The sequence below is a fragment of the Acinonyx jubatus genome, chromosome B4 (assembly GCF_027475565.1).
Source record: "Acinonyx jubatus isolate Ajub_Pintada_27869175 chromosome B4, VMU_Ajub_asm_v1.0, whole genome shotgun sequence".
Taxonomy (NCBI): Eukaryota; Metazoa; Chordata; class Mammalia; order Carnivora; family Felidae; genus Acinonyx; species Acinonyx jubatus.
Genome location: NC_069387.1, coordinates 119,748,030 through 119,764,750, shown reverse-complemented (window position 1 = coordinate 119,764,750; position 16,721 = coordinate 119,748,030). Strand labels below are relative to the sequence as shown.

General features: G+C 37.7%; 1 protein-coding gene across 9 annotated transcripts in view; it reads right to left on the bottom strand.

Moving 5' to 3' along the window:
* Positions 1-10,942: 10,942 nt before the first annotated feature.
* The window catches only part of MYBPC1 (myosin binding protein C1), an 86,219-nt gene continuing 80,440 nt past the window's right edge, over positions 10,943-16,721 (bottom strand). For 5 of the 9 annotated variants that reach the window (XM_027070317.2, XM_053226659.1, XM_053226658.1 and 2 more), the window contains 2 exons: positions 15,743-15,929; positions 10,943-11,371 (listed from right to left, as the gene is read on the bottom strand). In XM_027070317.2, the coding sequence (XP_026926118.2) occupies positions 11,271-11,371; positions 15,743-15,929 (288 nt within the window). In that variant the 3' untranslated portion in view covers positions 10,943-11,270. Of the gene's footprint in view, positions 11,372-12,519; positions 12,563-13,960; positions 14,029-15,742; positions 15,930-16,721 lie in introns of all 9 variants that reach the window. The other 4 variants (XM_053226656.1, XM_053226661.1, XM_053226657.1 and 1 more) reach the window with 3 other exon arrangements.

Sequence of the window (16,721 nt, the reverse complement as noted above, 5' to 3'; positions counted from 1 at the left end):
ATTTTGGGGACAGGGAGAGTCAGAGCATGAATGGGGGAGGGTCAGAGAGAGGGAGACAGAATCTGAAACAGGCTCCAGGTTCTGAGCTGTCAGCACAGAGCCCGACGCGGGGCTCGAACTCATGGACCACGAGATCGTGACCTGAGCCGAAGTCGTTTGCTCAACCGACTGAGCCACCCAGGCGCCCCTCTCAGCCACAATTTTTAAACTAGGTAGTAGGAACATGGTATTTATTTTATTTATGCTATATATGTGTAATCATTTTTCTTTGCAAATGTGGAATATTATATCATCAAAAAGGAGTAAAAGTAATAAAAAATTAAAAGCACATTTTCTCTAACACTCATACTCTTAAGCTGCTTTCTACCCTTGTTTTTTGGGGAAAATTTTTGGAAATTTCAAATGAATTCAAGACCTATTAAGGTCTACCTGTCTAATGTCAAAGAAAAGTAGATTAGAGATTTCCTATTATTTCACCTCTTGAATCATGGCTTCCTTTGAATCATGGTTTATCACATAGTGATAGTTTATCACATAGTGATTGATGTTCACAAGTTTTCCATTTTTGAACTAACATGGTAGCTTACATTTATGAGCTCCAGTGAGGCTCTGTTCTAAGCATCAGGAGTTATTTCATTTAATATTTTAAAAATCCTATGAAGTAGGTATGATTCTCATCCCCATTTGCAGATTTTTGTCATTGGATCCCACTGAGGTTCAATAACTTGCCATGACTGCACAACTAGAAAAGTGGTAAAACCAGGATTCAAGACCACATAGTTTGATTCCAGAGCCTATACTGCTAACCATAGCTAAATGCCACCTACTAAATTACATACATAAATATTGGACTTAGATGGATATTTTTGTCAATATTCAACTGTCCAGTTTCTATATATCATGTAGATTTTATGCCATTCTAGATATTATGTAAAAAATGGTTTTATTTAAATACTGAAACTGATGAAGAATTCCCTTGCTCAGATGCCTTTGGTAAAGTCCAACCTCCCTAGCTTGGCATTTGAAGACTGAATCTACTTTTCCAGTCTTACCTCCCAAATATCTCCTCTAACCTCACTTCCCTTTCTAAGTCTCCTGCTCCAACTTTCATTAGCTGTTGCCAAGCACACCCAGCATTTTCTCATGTCCTGATTTTCTCCCTGGGCTTGGGGAGTACCTTCCATCCCTCATTACCCCTAAAACATTGCCCGCCAATCAAGGCTCAGCTTAAATTCCATCTTCTCTGAGATGACCTTGCACATTCTTCCAGTTTGACCTCTCCTGCTTCCACACAACCAGAGCCTTTGTACTTGTATTCCACTCTGTCTTTGGTCACTTACTTATATACCAATCTACCTCTCACCCAGCTTATAGAGTACTAGGATCACATTCCTGCACTGAGTGTGTTCCTCAATACCTGGCACTCAATAGACATCCATGCTTTTAAAAAACTTCATTTTGAAAGAATTATAGACTCAGAAAGTAGCAAAAATAATGCAGAGGGGTCTCTTGTACTTGTCACCTACCCTCCCCCAATGGTAACATCTTAACATATTCACAGTACAATAGGTCCACAAATTTTTACTTGATTGTTTAGCTAAACTGAATTTCTTTCCCAAAAGAGAAAGGATATCTTGGTTTTACTGCTGCTTCTCTTTGTGTATGTAACTTTCACTTACATTTCAAAACTCCTTCCTCAGCATCTCAGCCAACTTCCCACAAAAGGTAACATAGTCTCATGTAGTCAGATCAGGTGCATCTGTTGTGATATAACAGCTTCAAAAAGCCGCTGATTTCCATTGGTTTGGAAAAAGGCATGGGTTGCAATCAAGAAATCACTGGCTAGGGTTGCCTAGCTGGCTCAGTCTGATAAGCCTCAGACACTTGATTTCGGCTCAGGTCATGATCTTGCCATTAGTGGGTTCACGTCCCCTGTCAGGCTTTGCATTGTCAGCGGGGAGCCTGCTTGGGATTCTTTCTCCCTCTCTTTCTGCCCCTCCACGCCTCTCAAAAATAAAAAAATAAACTTGAAAAAAAAGAAATCACTGGCTAGATTTGGGGTGTAGCAGAATGTTATCATTTAGGGAGTCAAGCTGGGTGTTTAGAGGTTTAGACTCATAGGATGGAGTATTTATAAAGATTACTATGGTTCTGCAGTTCTTTTTTCATTTACTTGCTTTGATCTAATTTATGTTTTTATAGTTTTGTACTTTGAGACTTTAAAGTCCATGCTTTATAGAACTATGATACCTTACAAAATCCATGAGCAGACATGCAGTGTTTAATAGTAGGTTGCCAAAACCCTTTGCTCTCTTCTTTTACAAATACTTGATTTCCTGAACGAAATCAGAAAACAATATTTCACAATATAGTCCCTGAGATGTTGTAATTGTGCTTTTTATCTGAAATTGTGAAAGCAATTTAGGATTAAGGAAACTGATTTCCCTCAGAGACAGCTCTTAGCACTCTTTTTTTTATATCCTTTAACCTTTTTAATTTGTTAACCTTTTCTGAGTTCACATCCTACTGCTTTAAGATTTTTTCCACAATATGATTTGAGGAGCACTAGTGGGAATGTTCTTCCTCAAAAATTCCTTCTTCAGCAGTCTAGGGTGCCTGAAATCCTAAGAGTTATTCCTGTCTTCCGGTTAGGGCTTTTAGGAGTGACAGGTTAGGTCACATGTCAGTGTTAAGTTAGGTTGTTATCAGGAATACCTTAGGAGGGACACTTTTATCAGACTGACTTTCTTTTGGGCAGGTGAGAGACAATGGCCCAAATAAATATCCATATAAGGAGCTAGAGACAAAGAGGGCTGGAGCCACACCTGTCTTGAAGGAACAGGTACAGGACTCACCTGGAGATCCTGTTACAATAAAGGTTCCGAGTGAGGAGATGTGGAGAGTGCATGGTGCTGAGTTTTCTTTCCTAACATGCTCCCAGATGATGCCCATGCTGCTGGTCACAAGACCACATTTCAAGTGCAACATCCACTCTTAGAAGGCTTGGGTATAGGCATTGCTCTGAAGAAGCCCTTTAAACCCCAGGTGGAAGGGGGCTAGGGCAGAACAAAGAGAGAAAGCACTCAGGGCAGTTAAGGGACAAGAAAAGAAAGACCAGTTTGGCTCACTTAATTCTGTTTAAAGCTGTTTTTTTCCAGGACAAAGAAGAGTTAGATGATAGATATTTAAGATTTTGTATTTTATTTTATATTTCTGATTTTATATTATATATATTACATATATATGTATATATTTATTTAAAACTCATTACATAATGTTCTCACCAGTGGAACTGAGATCCACTTGTTGGTCCCTGGTGAAGGTGTTGGCTGCTGGTTGCTGATGAGGCTTTTCTAAGATTATGCCATGCTTCCAAGAACTGGGACACCTTTAGCTCCCTGACAGTGTGTCTGGAACAACATCCATTGGAAGATCTGGGAATAAAAAAGTGTTTTGTATTAAAATAAACTCCTATATCACAGAGAAGAATATAACATGTGCATAAAGTTCAATGGGGAAGCGTACAAGGGGTTGTGGTGGTAGTCTCAGGCTATGCTCTCAGGTTCTGTCCAAGGTTTTCTTTTCTTCTGCAAAGAGGAATAGGGAGGGTGGTGGGGGACAGGTTAAGAAACCACTGCTGAGATAATGCCTGTAAAACACAGAAGTAGGTGCTTTTTTTTTTTAATTTTTTTTTACTGTTGATTTTCTCTTTGCCATTTCCCCTTTCTTTAGTTCCTTGCCTTGTGAGGTTATTTCTGGCTTCATTTTTATCTCACTGCTCTTGATTTCCCCTTCCTTGGTGAAAATAATAATGTGTTAGTCAGTTCTCCTTTTCTCCCCCTGGTTTGATGTTGATTCTTGGTCTTGCCCTCCACCAAGCCCCTTCTTGCCATCTCCTGCTGATCTGTCCATCACTCTTGCTTAACTTCCTCAGAGAGTGGAGTTACTACTTTGGTGACACTTTGGTTCAGAGTCCATGCTTGCTATTATGAGGACTCAACAATCATGGAGAAACTTGTCTCACCAAGGAACTCCTACTATTGCTACCTAATGTTTGTTGAACCCTAACTAAGAGCTATTGACAAGTGAATAAAGTCATCCTGTGCAGAGATGCTCTGCCTCTTCTTGGCAGTCTTTGCTACCACCCAACCCGGCTCCAGCTCAGCGGTACCTCCCCAGGGCAGGAATGGGAACTGAATGGACAATGACCCCCCCAGTGGACACTCAGGAGTGTGGCTGGGATGACCTGTCCAATGGCACTTCAGGGGATACATTACTTGGGTCTCTAGTGTCTGGAATTTTCCAAATGACCACATGACTCCAAATCAGTTTTGGTTTATTTTGCAACATGGCTTCTTTCCAATTACCCCTTGTCCTAATCATCCAAGAAGGATGCCTTACAGAGTCCAAATAATGGTTCCTTTCCTTGCCACAGTGTTTCTGGTAACCCCTAGTTCTTTTTTATTTATTTTTTCATTAACAAAACAAAAAAAAAGCGCCGATATACACGCCAATAAAATTGGTATGTAATGTCTTTAAAATGTTTTCTTGGGCTCCAAGACTAGGATGAAGGTGAGAGTTCAGGAATAAGGGAGGGAGCCTCTTGCCTGTGGATAGCTGTGTAAGTGCTTATCTACGAAGAACAGAAAGATGCTTTCTAAAGCTATTGCTTGGGAGTGAAAGAAATTATGGTGGACTATGCGCTTGAGTGCGATGTTTTTTCCTTTCATGACTAGAGTCAGCCAGTGCCCCAAGCCACCCTGAGTGACTTCTCTGGGAGTGTTTAACTGTTTTGCTGCCTCTCTGGTATTTTGTTCCTAGTAATCTACTCCAGAGAGTAGAAAAATATTCAGCTAGGCCATAGGTTCCTCAGACCAGAGCAGTTGGTTGTTCATCAAGTGGTTTGTTTCTCTAGTCCATTCTGAGTTATCAAAGTTTAATAACAAAGGATTTTAGAAATATATACATGTAGCAAGCACCTGAATTTTTGGTACAAGGATGGTAATTAATGGCTCAGCTAAAATAAGAACTAAAACATGGGCACCTGGGTGACTCAGTTGGTTAAGCCTCTGACTCTTGATTTTGGCTCAGGTCATGATCCTAGGATCCTAAGATTGAGCCCTGCATCAAGCCTCATTTCAAGCTCTGCACTGAGTGTGGAGTCTGCTTAAGATTCTCTCACTCTCTCTCTCTCTCTCTCTCCCTCTCTATCTCTCTGCGGCTCAGTCGGTTAAGTGTCCGACTTTGGCTCAGGTCATGATCTCATGGTTCTCGAGTTTGAGCCCTGCATCAGCCTCTGTGCTGACAACTCACAGCTTGGAGCCTGCTTTGGATTCTGTGTCTCCCTCTCTCTCTCTCTCTCTCTGCCACTTTCCTGCTTGCGGTTTGTCTCTCTCACTCTTAAAAATAAATAAACATTAAAAAAATATTTTAAAAAGATTCTCTCTCTCCCTCTGCCCCCTCCCCCCACTTGTGCATGCTCTCTGTCTCTAAAATAAAAAAAATAAAAATAAAATAAATAAAATAAATGTGGGGTTCAATCTAGAGTTCAATTAATATCATAGGAGAATTGGTACTGGTATTATTATTTCTGATTCTATTCCTACTTCCAGGAAAAAGAGACCAAACTTGTATTTCTAGAATTCTCTTCTATAAAACTTAAGTGAGGAAGGAGATGGAGGGTCAGACTTGGAGTTTGGTGAGTGGGGAAAGGCTGGAGTGGGAGAGAAATTGGATGGAGATACAGGGAAGGAAACAGAGGTGGTTCAGGGCTGGCTACTCCTTTTATTTTTTTTAAATTAACTTATTTTTTTAAATTTACATCCAAGTTAGTTAACATACGGTGCAATAATGATTTCAGGAGTAGAATCCAGTGATTAATCACCTACATATAACACCCAGTGCTCAACCCAGCAAGTGTCCTCCTTAATACCCCTTGCCCAATTAGCCCATTCCCCCCACCCAAAACCCCTCCAGCAACCCTCAGTTTGTTCTCTGTATTTAAGAGTCTCTTGTGGTTTCTCCCCTTCCCTGTTTTCATATTTTTGCTTCTCTTCCCTTGTGTTCATCTGTTTGTGTCTTAAATTCCACCCATGAGTGAAGTCATATAATATTTCCCTTTCTCTAATTTCACTTAGCATAATACCCTCTAGTTCCATCCACATTGTTGAAAATGGCAAGATTTCATTCCTTTTGAACACCAAATAACATACCACTGTGTGTGTGTGTGTGTGTGTGTGTGTGTGTGTGTGTATACATATATATCACATCTTCTTTATCCATTCATTTGTCAATGGACATTGGGCTCTTCCATACTTTGGCTATTGTCGATAGTGCTGCTGTAAATATTGGGGTACAAGTGCCCCTTCGAAACAGCACTCCTGTATCCTTTGGATAAATACCTAGTAGTGCAATTGCTGGGTCATAGGGTAGTTCTATTTTTAACTTTTTGAGGAACTTCCACACTGTTTTCCTGAGTGACTGCACCAGTTTGTATTCCCACCAGCAGTGCAACAGGTTTGCTCTTTCTCTGCATTGTTGCCAACATCGGTGTTACCTGAGTTGTTAATTTTAGCTATCTGACAGGAGTGAGGTGGTATCTCATTGTGGTTTTGATTTGTATTTCCCTGATGATGAGCGATGTTGAGCATTTTTTCACGTGTCCGTTAGACATCTGGATGTCTTCTTTGGAAAAATGTCTATTCATGTCTTTTGCCCATTTCTTCACTGGATTATTTGTTTTTGGGGTGTTGACCTTGATAAGCTCTTTATAGATTTGGGATATTAGCCCTTTATCTGATATGTCATTTGCAAATATCTTCTCCCATTCTGTTGGTTGCCTTTTCATTTTGCTGATTGTTTCCTTCACCGTGCACAAGATTTCATCTTGATGAGGTCCCAACAGTTCATTTTTGCTTCAGTTTCCCTTGCACTGGGAGACATGTCAAGTAAGAAGTTACTGTGGCTGAGGTCAAAGAGGTCTGTGCCTGCTTTTTCCTCTAGGATTTTGATGGCTTCCTCTCTTACATATAGGTCTTTCATCCATTTTGAGTTTATTTTGTGTGTGGTGTAAGAAAATGGTCCAGGTTCATTCTTCTGCATGTCACTGTCCAGTTTTCCCAACACCATTTGCTGAAGAGACTGTCTTTTTTCCATTGAATATTCTTCCCTGCTTTGTGAAAGATTAGTTGGCCATATGTTTGTGGGTACATTTCTGGGTTCTCTTTTCTATTCCATTGATCTATGTGTCTGTTTTTGTGACAGTACCATACTGTCTTGATGATTACAGCTTTGTAATACAGCTTGAAGTCTGGAAATGTGGTGCCTCCAGCTTTGGTTTTCTTTTTCAGGATTGCTTTTGCTATTCAGGGTCTTTTGTGGTTCCATACAAATTTTAGAATTGTGTGTTCTAGCTCTGTGAAGAATACTGGTGTTATTTTGATAGGGATTGCACTGAATATGTAGATTGCTTTGGGTTGTATCGACATTTTAACAGTGTTTATTCTTCCAATCCATGAGCATGGAATTTTTTTTTCCATTTTTTGTGTGTCTTCTTCAATTTCTTTCATAAGCTTTTTACAGTTGTCAGTGTGTAGATTTTCCACCTCTTTGGTAAGGTTTATTCCTAGGTATTTTATGGTTTTTGTTGCAATTGTAAATGGGATCGATTCCTTGATTTATCTTTGGGCATCTATTGAGAGGATCATGTGGTTCTCATTCTTTCTTTTATTAATGTGATGTATCACATTGATTGACTTGCAGATATTGAACCAGCCCTACATCCCAGGAATAAATCCCACTTGATTGTGGTAAATAATTCTTTTAATGTATTGCTGGATCCAGTTGGCTAGTATTTTGTTGAGAATTTTTGCATCCACGTTCATCAGGGAAATTGGTCTGTAGTTCTTCTTTTTAGTGGAGTCTGTCTGGTTTTGGAATCAAGGTAATGCTGAGGACTGGCTACTCCTAACTTCTATAGCTCATGTACATAAATATTTAGAAGTTATAAATGACGCTAATGGATGGTTAATAAACTAGTTGTATTCTCCAGTCTTCATGAGCTAAATCCATAATGACTTGGAAGGCCAGGTTTAAATTGTAGAACTGTCAGATTCTTCCGAGATACTTGCCACAATATGGTGACCCACTGCCAGTCTCCCCACTCTACATCCTAGCTCCTTCCAGCACCACACCAGGAGGGTTCTTAGACCCACATGAGCAGATGCCCCACCTCATGCACAAGCTCTAGTCACATCCCCACACCCCTGCCTCCTGGCAAACAGGTGTCTCTGTCCTAACCTTTGAGCCTCAATGTGCATAAACTGGCCATGTGTTTCTTTTTAGGGGGTTTGAACTCAGGGAAAAGGCCCACAAATTCCCTAAAAGTTAGCTTGGGTGCAGTTTATAAGGAGGATGTGGTAAGGATTCTAAGTAGGCACATCCCCTTGGCTTTGTGGCCCTCCTGCCCTGTGGAGGGAATTAATGGGTGGAGGAGGGCCAGAGTGAGGCTCTTGAAAGTGTAGAATTCCCTCTTGCCCAGGTCCAAGGCTAGTACTAAGTGGTAGAACTGTCCAGTGTTCCCACAAAGAACATCTTTAAAAGTAGCAGGTAAATAGTGAAGCTATGGCCTTAGAGGTCCACACTTATATCCACACTTGTCCAGGAAGTTCAGAGTCTTTGAGTGGACCATAGTGGGTTGGACACAGACATTCCACCAGTATGGAATAAAATGGAGAGACTTTCCTTCTCTCCATTTTCTAGGCACAGAAAATATTCCAGCTGACCCAGGGCCTGAGGTAGGACCCCCGAACAGGACAGAGAGAATTTCTCAATTTCACTAGGTAGTGGAGAGCTCATCTAGCTAGTGGAGAGCTCATATTTTAATTTGATTTAGAAAAATAAAGTCATGTGGCATGGCCTATACTTCATTCTAGTGTGATACATACATGGATAATAACAAATACATAAACCACATTATCCAACTTCTGAATCCTTATAGGGATCTCTTACACCTGCTGTCTTCCCTGTTTATGTCTTCCCCTTTGTTTACTAGTCTTCTACATTATAAACTCTTTGAAGGCATGAAGTGGATTATTCATCATTGGGTTCTAGCTGAATTCATCACAGTGCCATGTACACATCAGACATTCAATAATTCATTTGTTGAGCTGAATAGAATTTTTCTGAAAGATTAAAAACGAGTGGCTAAGGATATATTACCTTGTTTCAATGTTTCTTGGAACTAGTGGGTTTTTCTCCTATTTCTGTATTAATTTAGATGAAACATTCATTAAGCTTTCTTCTAAAGTAAGTAAATAAATATGATCCTTTACAACATTTAATAAATGTTTAGTTTCCAAAAAGAATTCTTGGTAAGTTCCTGTGACATATAATTTTTCTTTAATAAAGTCAAATTCAAACAAAATTAGAACAAAGTTATACAAAAGGTAATAGCAATGACAGCTTCTGACATTTTTTGCTCTTTGTCATTTCAAAATAGGCTTTTTATTCCTTTTTGGAATTTTGTGGTGCATGAGTACCCTTAAAGAGGTCATATGTAGAAAAATAACATTATCTAGTACAAAATATATTTGAGAGCATGAGTCATGACTGGGAACCAATATTTTGTAAGGATACTTTACAGTCACTTTTAGGCAATGTTTATACAAAGCCTAACAAACTTGACCCTGACTTGGCAAAATCAGTCAATGAGTGAATTAGGCAACCAGCTTAGTTGCTGTCCTGGAGTTCAGACCAAGCAGCTGGGCTGCAGGGGTCCACACCAATTAGTTTTGCCAGACAGTTGTTTATTGGGTTCGCACATAAGGATATGATCTTCTTGACGTTATAGAGATGCCAGGTTTCTTTTACATAAAATATCTTAGTCGATAATGTGTAAATATATTTTCTGATTAAAATGGGTATTTACATAGGGGTTGTGCACATTACTGCTTCACAATGATTAAGGATATGGGGTAGTAGCCAATATTCTTCACAACCGATAAGGCAGGATCACCAACTCATCAGAACAGAAGAGGCAGCCATTATAGTTTGGACAAGAACCCAAATTTTCCCTTGCTATTCCCAAAGGTACTGCAGCTACCTGAATACACCACTCCTTCCCTTGATGAGACCCACGTCAGCCCAGGAGTGTGATCTCCCCCATACCACCCAGCTCTAACCTGGAAAGGAAGCAGGGCAGATATTTTAAAATGTTGTCCCAGGATCCTATGGGCCCACCTACAGGTCACAATGTATTTATCTCCTAGGACAAAAGACCAAAAAGAAGAAATGGGGGGCGACGAGGGAATAAACAGTAATGGTGAGGTGACTTACTTACCCTTCACTTCCTTAACTGAAACTTTCTCTAGAACAGCAGGAAGAGTCAAAGGAAGCGCTGAAAAGATGATGCGCTCCTGCAAATGTTTCTCAGCTTCTAGGATTTTGATGGTCTTCATTAGTCTGAATGGATGCCATCAGCAATCTCTAAATCTATAACCGCTCTGTCGTCTGCAGTAACTCTCTGTCACTAGGACTAGCTGTTTTGGCAGGAGCTCTGGTACATTTGGCCTGGAGGCTGTGCCAGAGACAAATGAAGGTCAGGCCTGAGTTTGGTGGCACCTGGCTCCCAGCCTTTTGTCCTCAGTTCTGTTTGCGCACACAACCCCAAGCACATAAAAGAATACTGTGTGATCTCATCATAAGTGCTTCAAACTTATTGTACCATTTATTGAATACAATTTCCCTTCTGTTGAGAAAACTGTGTCTGAGAGACTTTATGAAGTCGTCTTATAGGGAATACAAATGGGAAAAAGCGTACAGATCCACTGGTGTTAAGGATTGTGTGAAATAAACAACCCTGTTTTGCTTAGAAAAATCTGTTAGATCAAGAAAAGAGTGACTTTTCAAGAGAAAGATGGGTTTTCAAGATCTGACCGTGGTATATGGTACTATGTCATTTTATTCTGGAAAAAAGAAAGCATTTACAGCCTACTATTTTAAACTGAAACAACAGCTTTTGCTAATTTTCTAGCTTGCTTTTTTTGTAAAGTACAGTGACCAAGCACAGACAATCATGAGCAAAATGTTGACTTCAAATGAAATTTTGTATGCAATTTTTAATTAAGCAATCCCGTGCAAACATTTTTTTTTCTTTAACATCAGGAGGAAAGAAAACAACCACACTTGGGTGCTGGTGGAAAACAGAAAATGCTTTCTCATTGCAATCAGATTTCAAAGCAGTGGAGTGTAGGGAGGCAGGGCCCAGGCCCTTAGTATTCCTCAGGGTTGCTTGATTGCAAGTCTCGCAAATATGAATCAATTATGTTAGGAGGTACGCCTTGCAAGAGAAGCCTGCAGAAGGAAAGACCACCTAGAGAGGACAAAAAGGAAAAGGCCAAGTCAAAACCGTCTACATGAAAAATTACTGAAATACTACTTCCTGACTAGCTGCCTAGAAATGTGACTAATTATGTTCCAGTTAGTCACAAAGATTCATTCAGTCCTACTGGGAAATCTCCTGCATTTAGTACATTTAGAATTTAAAGCAGTTGGCATCTAGAAGGAAAAGCAAGTTCCCGGCAGATCCATAGCAGTTTCTTGTTCCCTGCTATTATTCCATCTTAGTTTAAATTCCTAACTGGTTTTGGAAAGGATCTATTGCTATTTTGGGTTTTGGGATTCTTCTATAGATGATTTAAGCCTTCTGGTTGAATGGCAGAGTAGATGTAGACCATGTTATGAATCAGTGAGAAGAACTGTTTTCCTGTTCGTTAATGTTCCTTTTAATTTAGCACAAAGAACTCCAACTCAAGCACAGTGGAGAAGAAAAAAGGAACCACTCCTTTAATTTTGGCTATTTATACACTATCAAAGTGCAAAAATTGGAAAGATTTTGTTAAAAATAGTAAAACGTGTCCAATGCCTTCTGAACGTGAAAAATCCTACTACTATTTCAAACTTACCTTCCATGTGTCTGAATTATATTTATAAAATAAAAGTACCCCTTCACAAGAGAACCCATGAAACTATAAAAATTCATGGTCCTTTAAGGAAGTGCTTCACTACTTGCTAATAAACTCACGTCCAGGCAAAAACAGCATGCCATTTGAACATTCTTAAAACTTCTTTAATGCAAATTTGGGAAAGTCATTCTCCTTTTTTAAAAAAAAAAAAATTCAAGTCACATATTGGTAGAAACGATGCCGCTTATGTACATGTCCATTCCTTGATGCAAAGCGTTCAGAATGCTTGGGTATCATTTTCATCAACATTAAATGCATTAATTCATGCTTTACTGCATTCAACAACTTGCTTCATGTCAACAGGAGATTGTTGTGATGAATAAGTACTAGCTGTTAATGTCAAGATACTTAAATACAAATTAAAACTACAAAGTTAGAGATTTTAAATAGTCTATTTTCATTGGATTCCAGAATGAAAATCATGCCATACTCCACAGGCTTTGTATGGCTTATGACAGTCATAAGCTTCATATGCCAAAACCATATGAAAGCTTACCTTAGATGATAATATACATTCAAAAATCCTTACTGTGCTACAACTAAGGGAAAGAGAGAAAGAGAGAGAGAAGTTGTAAGCATTAATAAAGTGCTAAAACCAAAGTTGAGTACTTGTTGGATGAAATTATAGTCATGATTATGATGAGGTGATTTCATTAATCCTTAGTCATGTGAAAGATGTAGGAAAATAGAAGCATATGGAGTGAAGGGCAGGGATCCAGTCACTTCAAAAGGAAAATTAATATGTAAAACATTTATTAATATGCACAACAACTTTGCCTGATCAGGTGGCAAAGCCAACTTGATTGTACAGTGAATATTTATGGTAAAAGCTTCCAAACCATTAGCTTAAAAAAAAAAAAAACCTACAACATATATATATTGTGTTTTTCAACAAAAGAAAAACAGAGACAAGAGACAAAGCATTAGTGTACATATATATATGTTGAAATGCTAAAAGGCAAAATTATCAAGTAGATAAAAATATTAAACTAGTATATTCTATAATATTGTATTCTGAACTGATTATATATGACTGATCTAAATAAACACAAGGCCTAAACAAACTTAGGGTAGAAAGCTACTCTATGTATAATCTACAAAACCTTAAAGAAAGAGCCCTAATTTGGTCATCTTTTGCAAGCTGACATTATCTCTGGGAATTGTAAACTCAGGCATAGATTTACAACATTAGAGTTTACATCAGGTTGTTTACCCAGTCCCAAAGAACTTCTCAATTCATTATTCCAAATGGGGGTGAATTATACTTGTAGAATAGCACTCATTTATTATTTAATACATTTAGTAATGGGACCCAAAATTTTCTTTCAAGTTCATAAATATATGAAATAATTTTAGTTCCATGAAAATATCCAAAATGTCCAACAGATGGAGAGGTCATAGATATTCTATTGGTAAATATTTCATTGGAAATCTTAAATATGAAAGTTTCCAAATATTGGATCCAAATATTCTAAATATTTGTGTCCTTTCTTCATCAAAAATGTCTAGAATATTTTTCCTACAACTTAGTAAATTAAAAATGCTCAACATGAATCTAAGGAAACTATAGCAGAAATTATCTTAAAGGAAGATCATATTTCTCTTCATTTGGAAAATGAAAATATTAAAGAAATGTCATTGATTCCCAAGTTTTGATAATCTGATATCTCCAGTGAGGTCATCTTAAAATGTAGCTCTTTGGCTTTATTTATGGGGATGTGTGGTATAGTACTTAGTTTTCTGACAAAACATAGTGCCTACATTAATTAATATCCTTGAATAATTTGGCCTTCCTGTTCATGGCATAAACACTGTATGCCATGAGCTGCTAACAGATACAATGAAAAGCAAATGAGAAAGTCAAGCTTTACATGCAAAGTGCGATTTCATGTAAGAGGAATGGAACAGAAAGTAGAAATATCCAGTGGGATATGAACTTTTAAAACCTGTTGCTGCCCCTCCAGGAAGATTGGTTGTCCAGGGGTATTTAGTCCTTGATATATCACTGTAGAATTAGAATATTTGTACCAGTATTTATTTATTCTCAGTTGACATTCTTACCTTTTTCTTTTTTTTTTTTTTTTCACAGCTTAACTTGATTCAAGTCACCTATTATCAGATAACAATCTGATGATAAACAATCTTGGGTTTACTCTTAGGACTAAAAGTTTTCACCAATATACCACAGTTGATGCCTTATTATGAACTCATGTACTAGGATACATTCTTTATATTATTAAATTCAGTTACTATATAATTTACTATATAATTACTATAAATGATATATCATCTATCTGTATAGTATTATTTGCTTCTATGGAGGATCTCAAATGTTGAACCATTTATGAAATAATCATTTTACACCATTAGCAACATGCTTTTATTTTCAAAGCATGCAGAAGTAGTACTAGTTTTTTGTTGGATTTTGTTGGATATTGAGACATAAGTACCAACAATACTTTAAAAAAGCTAGGGGTTGAGAAACCAGATATATTTGCAACTCTTAGTTTGAATTTAGAACTAATAAACAGATAAAAATAATGCTTAAATTTGTAAACACTTTCTCAATAGTCATGTTTGACACTTTGTAAGAATATTATTGTTTTATATTTGAGAGAAAAAAATTTAAAAATTTCTACTTATTCAGTTATCAATCTACTATACTGTATTACTTGAGAATGGACAGAAATCATAGCAGAAAGAATACTTTTTTTAAGTTATGAAAAAATTTTTTCAAAAAGTGTCTTTATTTATACTAGATTTAAGACTAAAACCTCTTTTTTAACATTAATACCTTAAGTATTTACTATTTTTTTCTAAAATAGATATTTACAAAGTTATCTTTCTGACTTTTGAATCATAATTTCTTCATTACAGAGAGGTAGAAAAAATAAAGATTTTGGTTATCACAGAAAAGCAATATAACATAATAAGAAAAAGAGAAAAGACATTAGGATCATGTCACCCATTATCTCATAACAGAGACTCTGACAGCTATAGTTTTCATGGTATCCCAAAGTACCATTTGATTGTCAAGAAAAAAACTCCAGTATAAAAATTACACCCAATTACTATAAAAATTGATTAAGATGACAGGTTATTCTGAGACTTTTCTACCACATAAATCCTTATATGTTTCTTGGTTTACATTAGTTACAGCATTTCTAAAAACTAATATAAATGAAATACATACCTATAAATGGAAAATTTTTAATGAGATTTTAAAAGCAACTGATTATAATACAATAATATGGATATGCTATATTCTCTATGTGCAATATTAAATGCTAAATTAGCAAACTTACCCATTATATATTAGAAGTTTCACAAAATAGTAAACTAATTAAAAATAGTGTAAATTCCTTAATTGTAGCTTCATTAGATGAGCTTTTGCACTAGACTTTTTTAAATAAATGGATTATATCATGAAAGTCATATTCCCTTGACTTTACTCATCCTCACCATGCTGTACACATGCTAGCATTCCACTGACATTAATATTCATTTAGTTAACAAGAATTGCAAGAGATGAGAATAAGTCTATTTAAACAAATCAGAGTGAATGCAGAATGTAATAATGTCTTCTGTCCCAGAATTCTCTCTCCCCTTCCTCTGCCACCCCCAAACATTTTAGCACGTAATTTGGATTTTGCAGTAAGGACGATAAATAAATGATTTTCTTCCATTTCAGCTTATACATGAGATCTTTGATGTCATACCTTTCACCTCCAGTTTGCATTCGATCTCCACTGTCCCAAGGTCATTGACAGCTTTGCAGCAGTAAGTGCCTCCATCATAGGGGCTAGGCTTGCGAATCTCCAGAGTACAGACCCCTTGGTTGCTGAACATCCTGTATCTTGGGTCATCCACAATAGCAACTTTGTTTTTCATCCAGGTTATTTTGGGCTGAAGTTAAGATTGAAGAAAATAAGTCAAAATATATCAGTATTTAGCATAATAAATAATAGACCATTAAAGCCAGTGACCAAATTTTAAAGCATGGCTTAGAAAGAAAGTATATCTGAGAAGAATCCACATCTACTTGAGCACTGTTCCTTTCAAATTAAATTCTACATGGTGCTTGGCAAGAAAACAAATGGGCAGGTCGGAAGCAAGCCAGACTTATTCAGAAGACAGCTCTGGGGCTCTCTTCCCAAATGAATTCAGATGCATTCTAATTTGATCTACAGGTTCCTGATGTCAACTTACCCTGGAGAGTGTATGTTGCTGGGCATTTTTCAGAGAATCCTCATAAGGTGTCACAACCATCTGATTTTCCCCACTTCCTTTTCCTGACATTCTTTTCTAATTCTTCAGGGGCTGCTTATGCCTCCTCACCATTTCATCTCTCCTCAAAGAGCTCTATTCATCATCTAGTGGAATGGGTCCACTTCAGATAATGCAAGATCAGTAATGACCAGTCACCCAGGAAGCTGACTCTATTCTCCTTGGCCTCTGAATTACATTCGATCACCCTTGACCCTCCCCTGCCTTCCCATATTCTCTTCTCCCTTTGGTAAATGTACACTCTCCATATTCTCTCTTCTGCCTCTTATATGCTTTTGCCTTGCTCAGACTCTAGAGACTTTCTTTTCTGTCTCCTTCATACCATCATCTTCCTCCCTCCATCCTTCTTCGCCCTTTCAAATGGTAGCATTCACTGAGGCTTACCCCTTGGACTTTGGCTTTTTGATTACT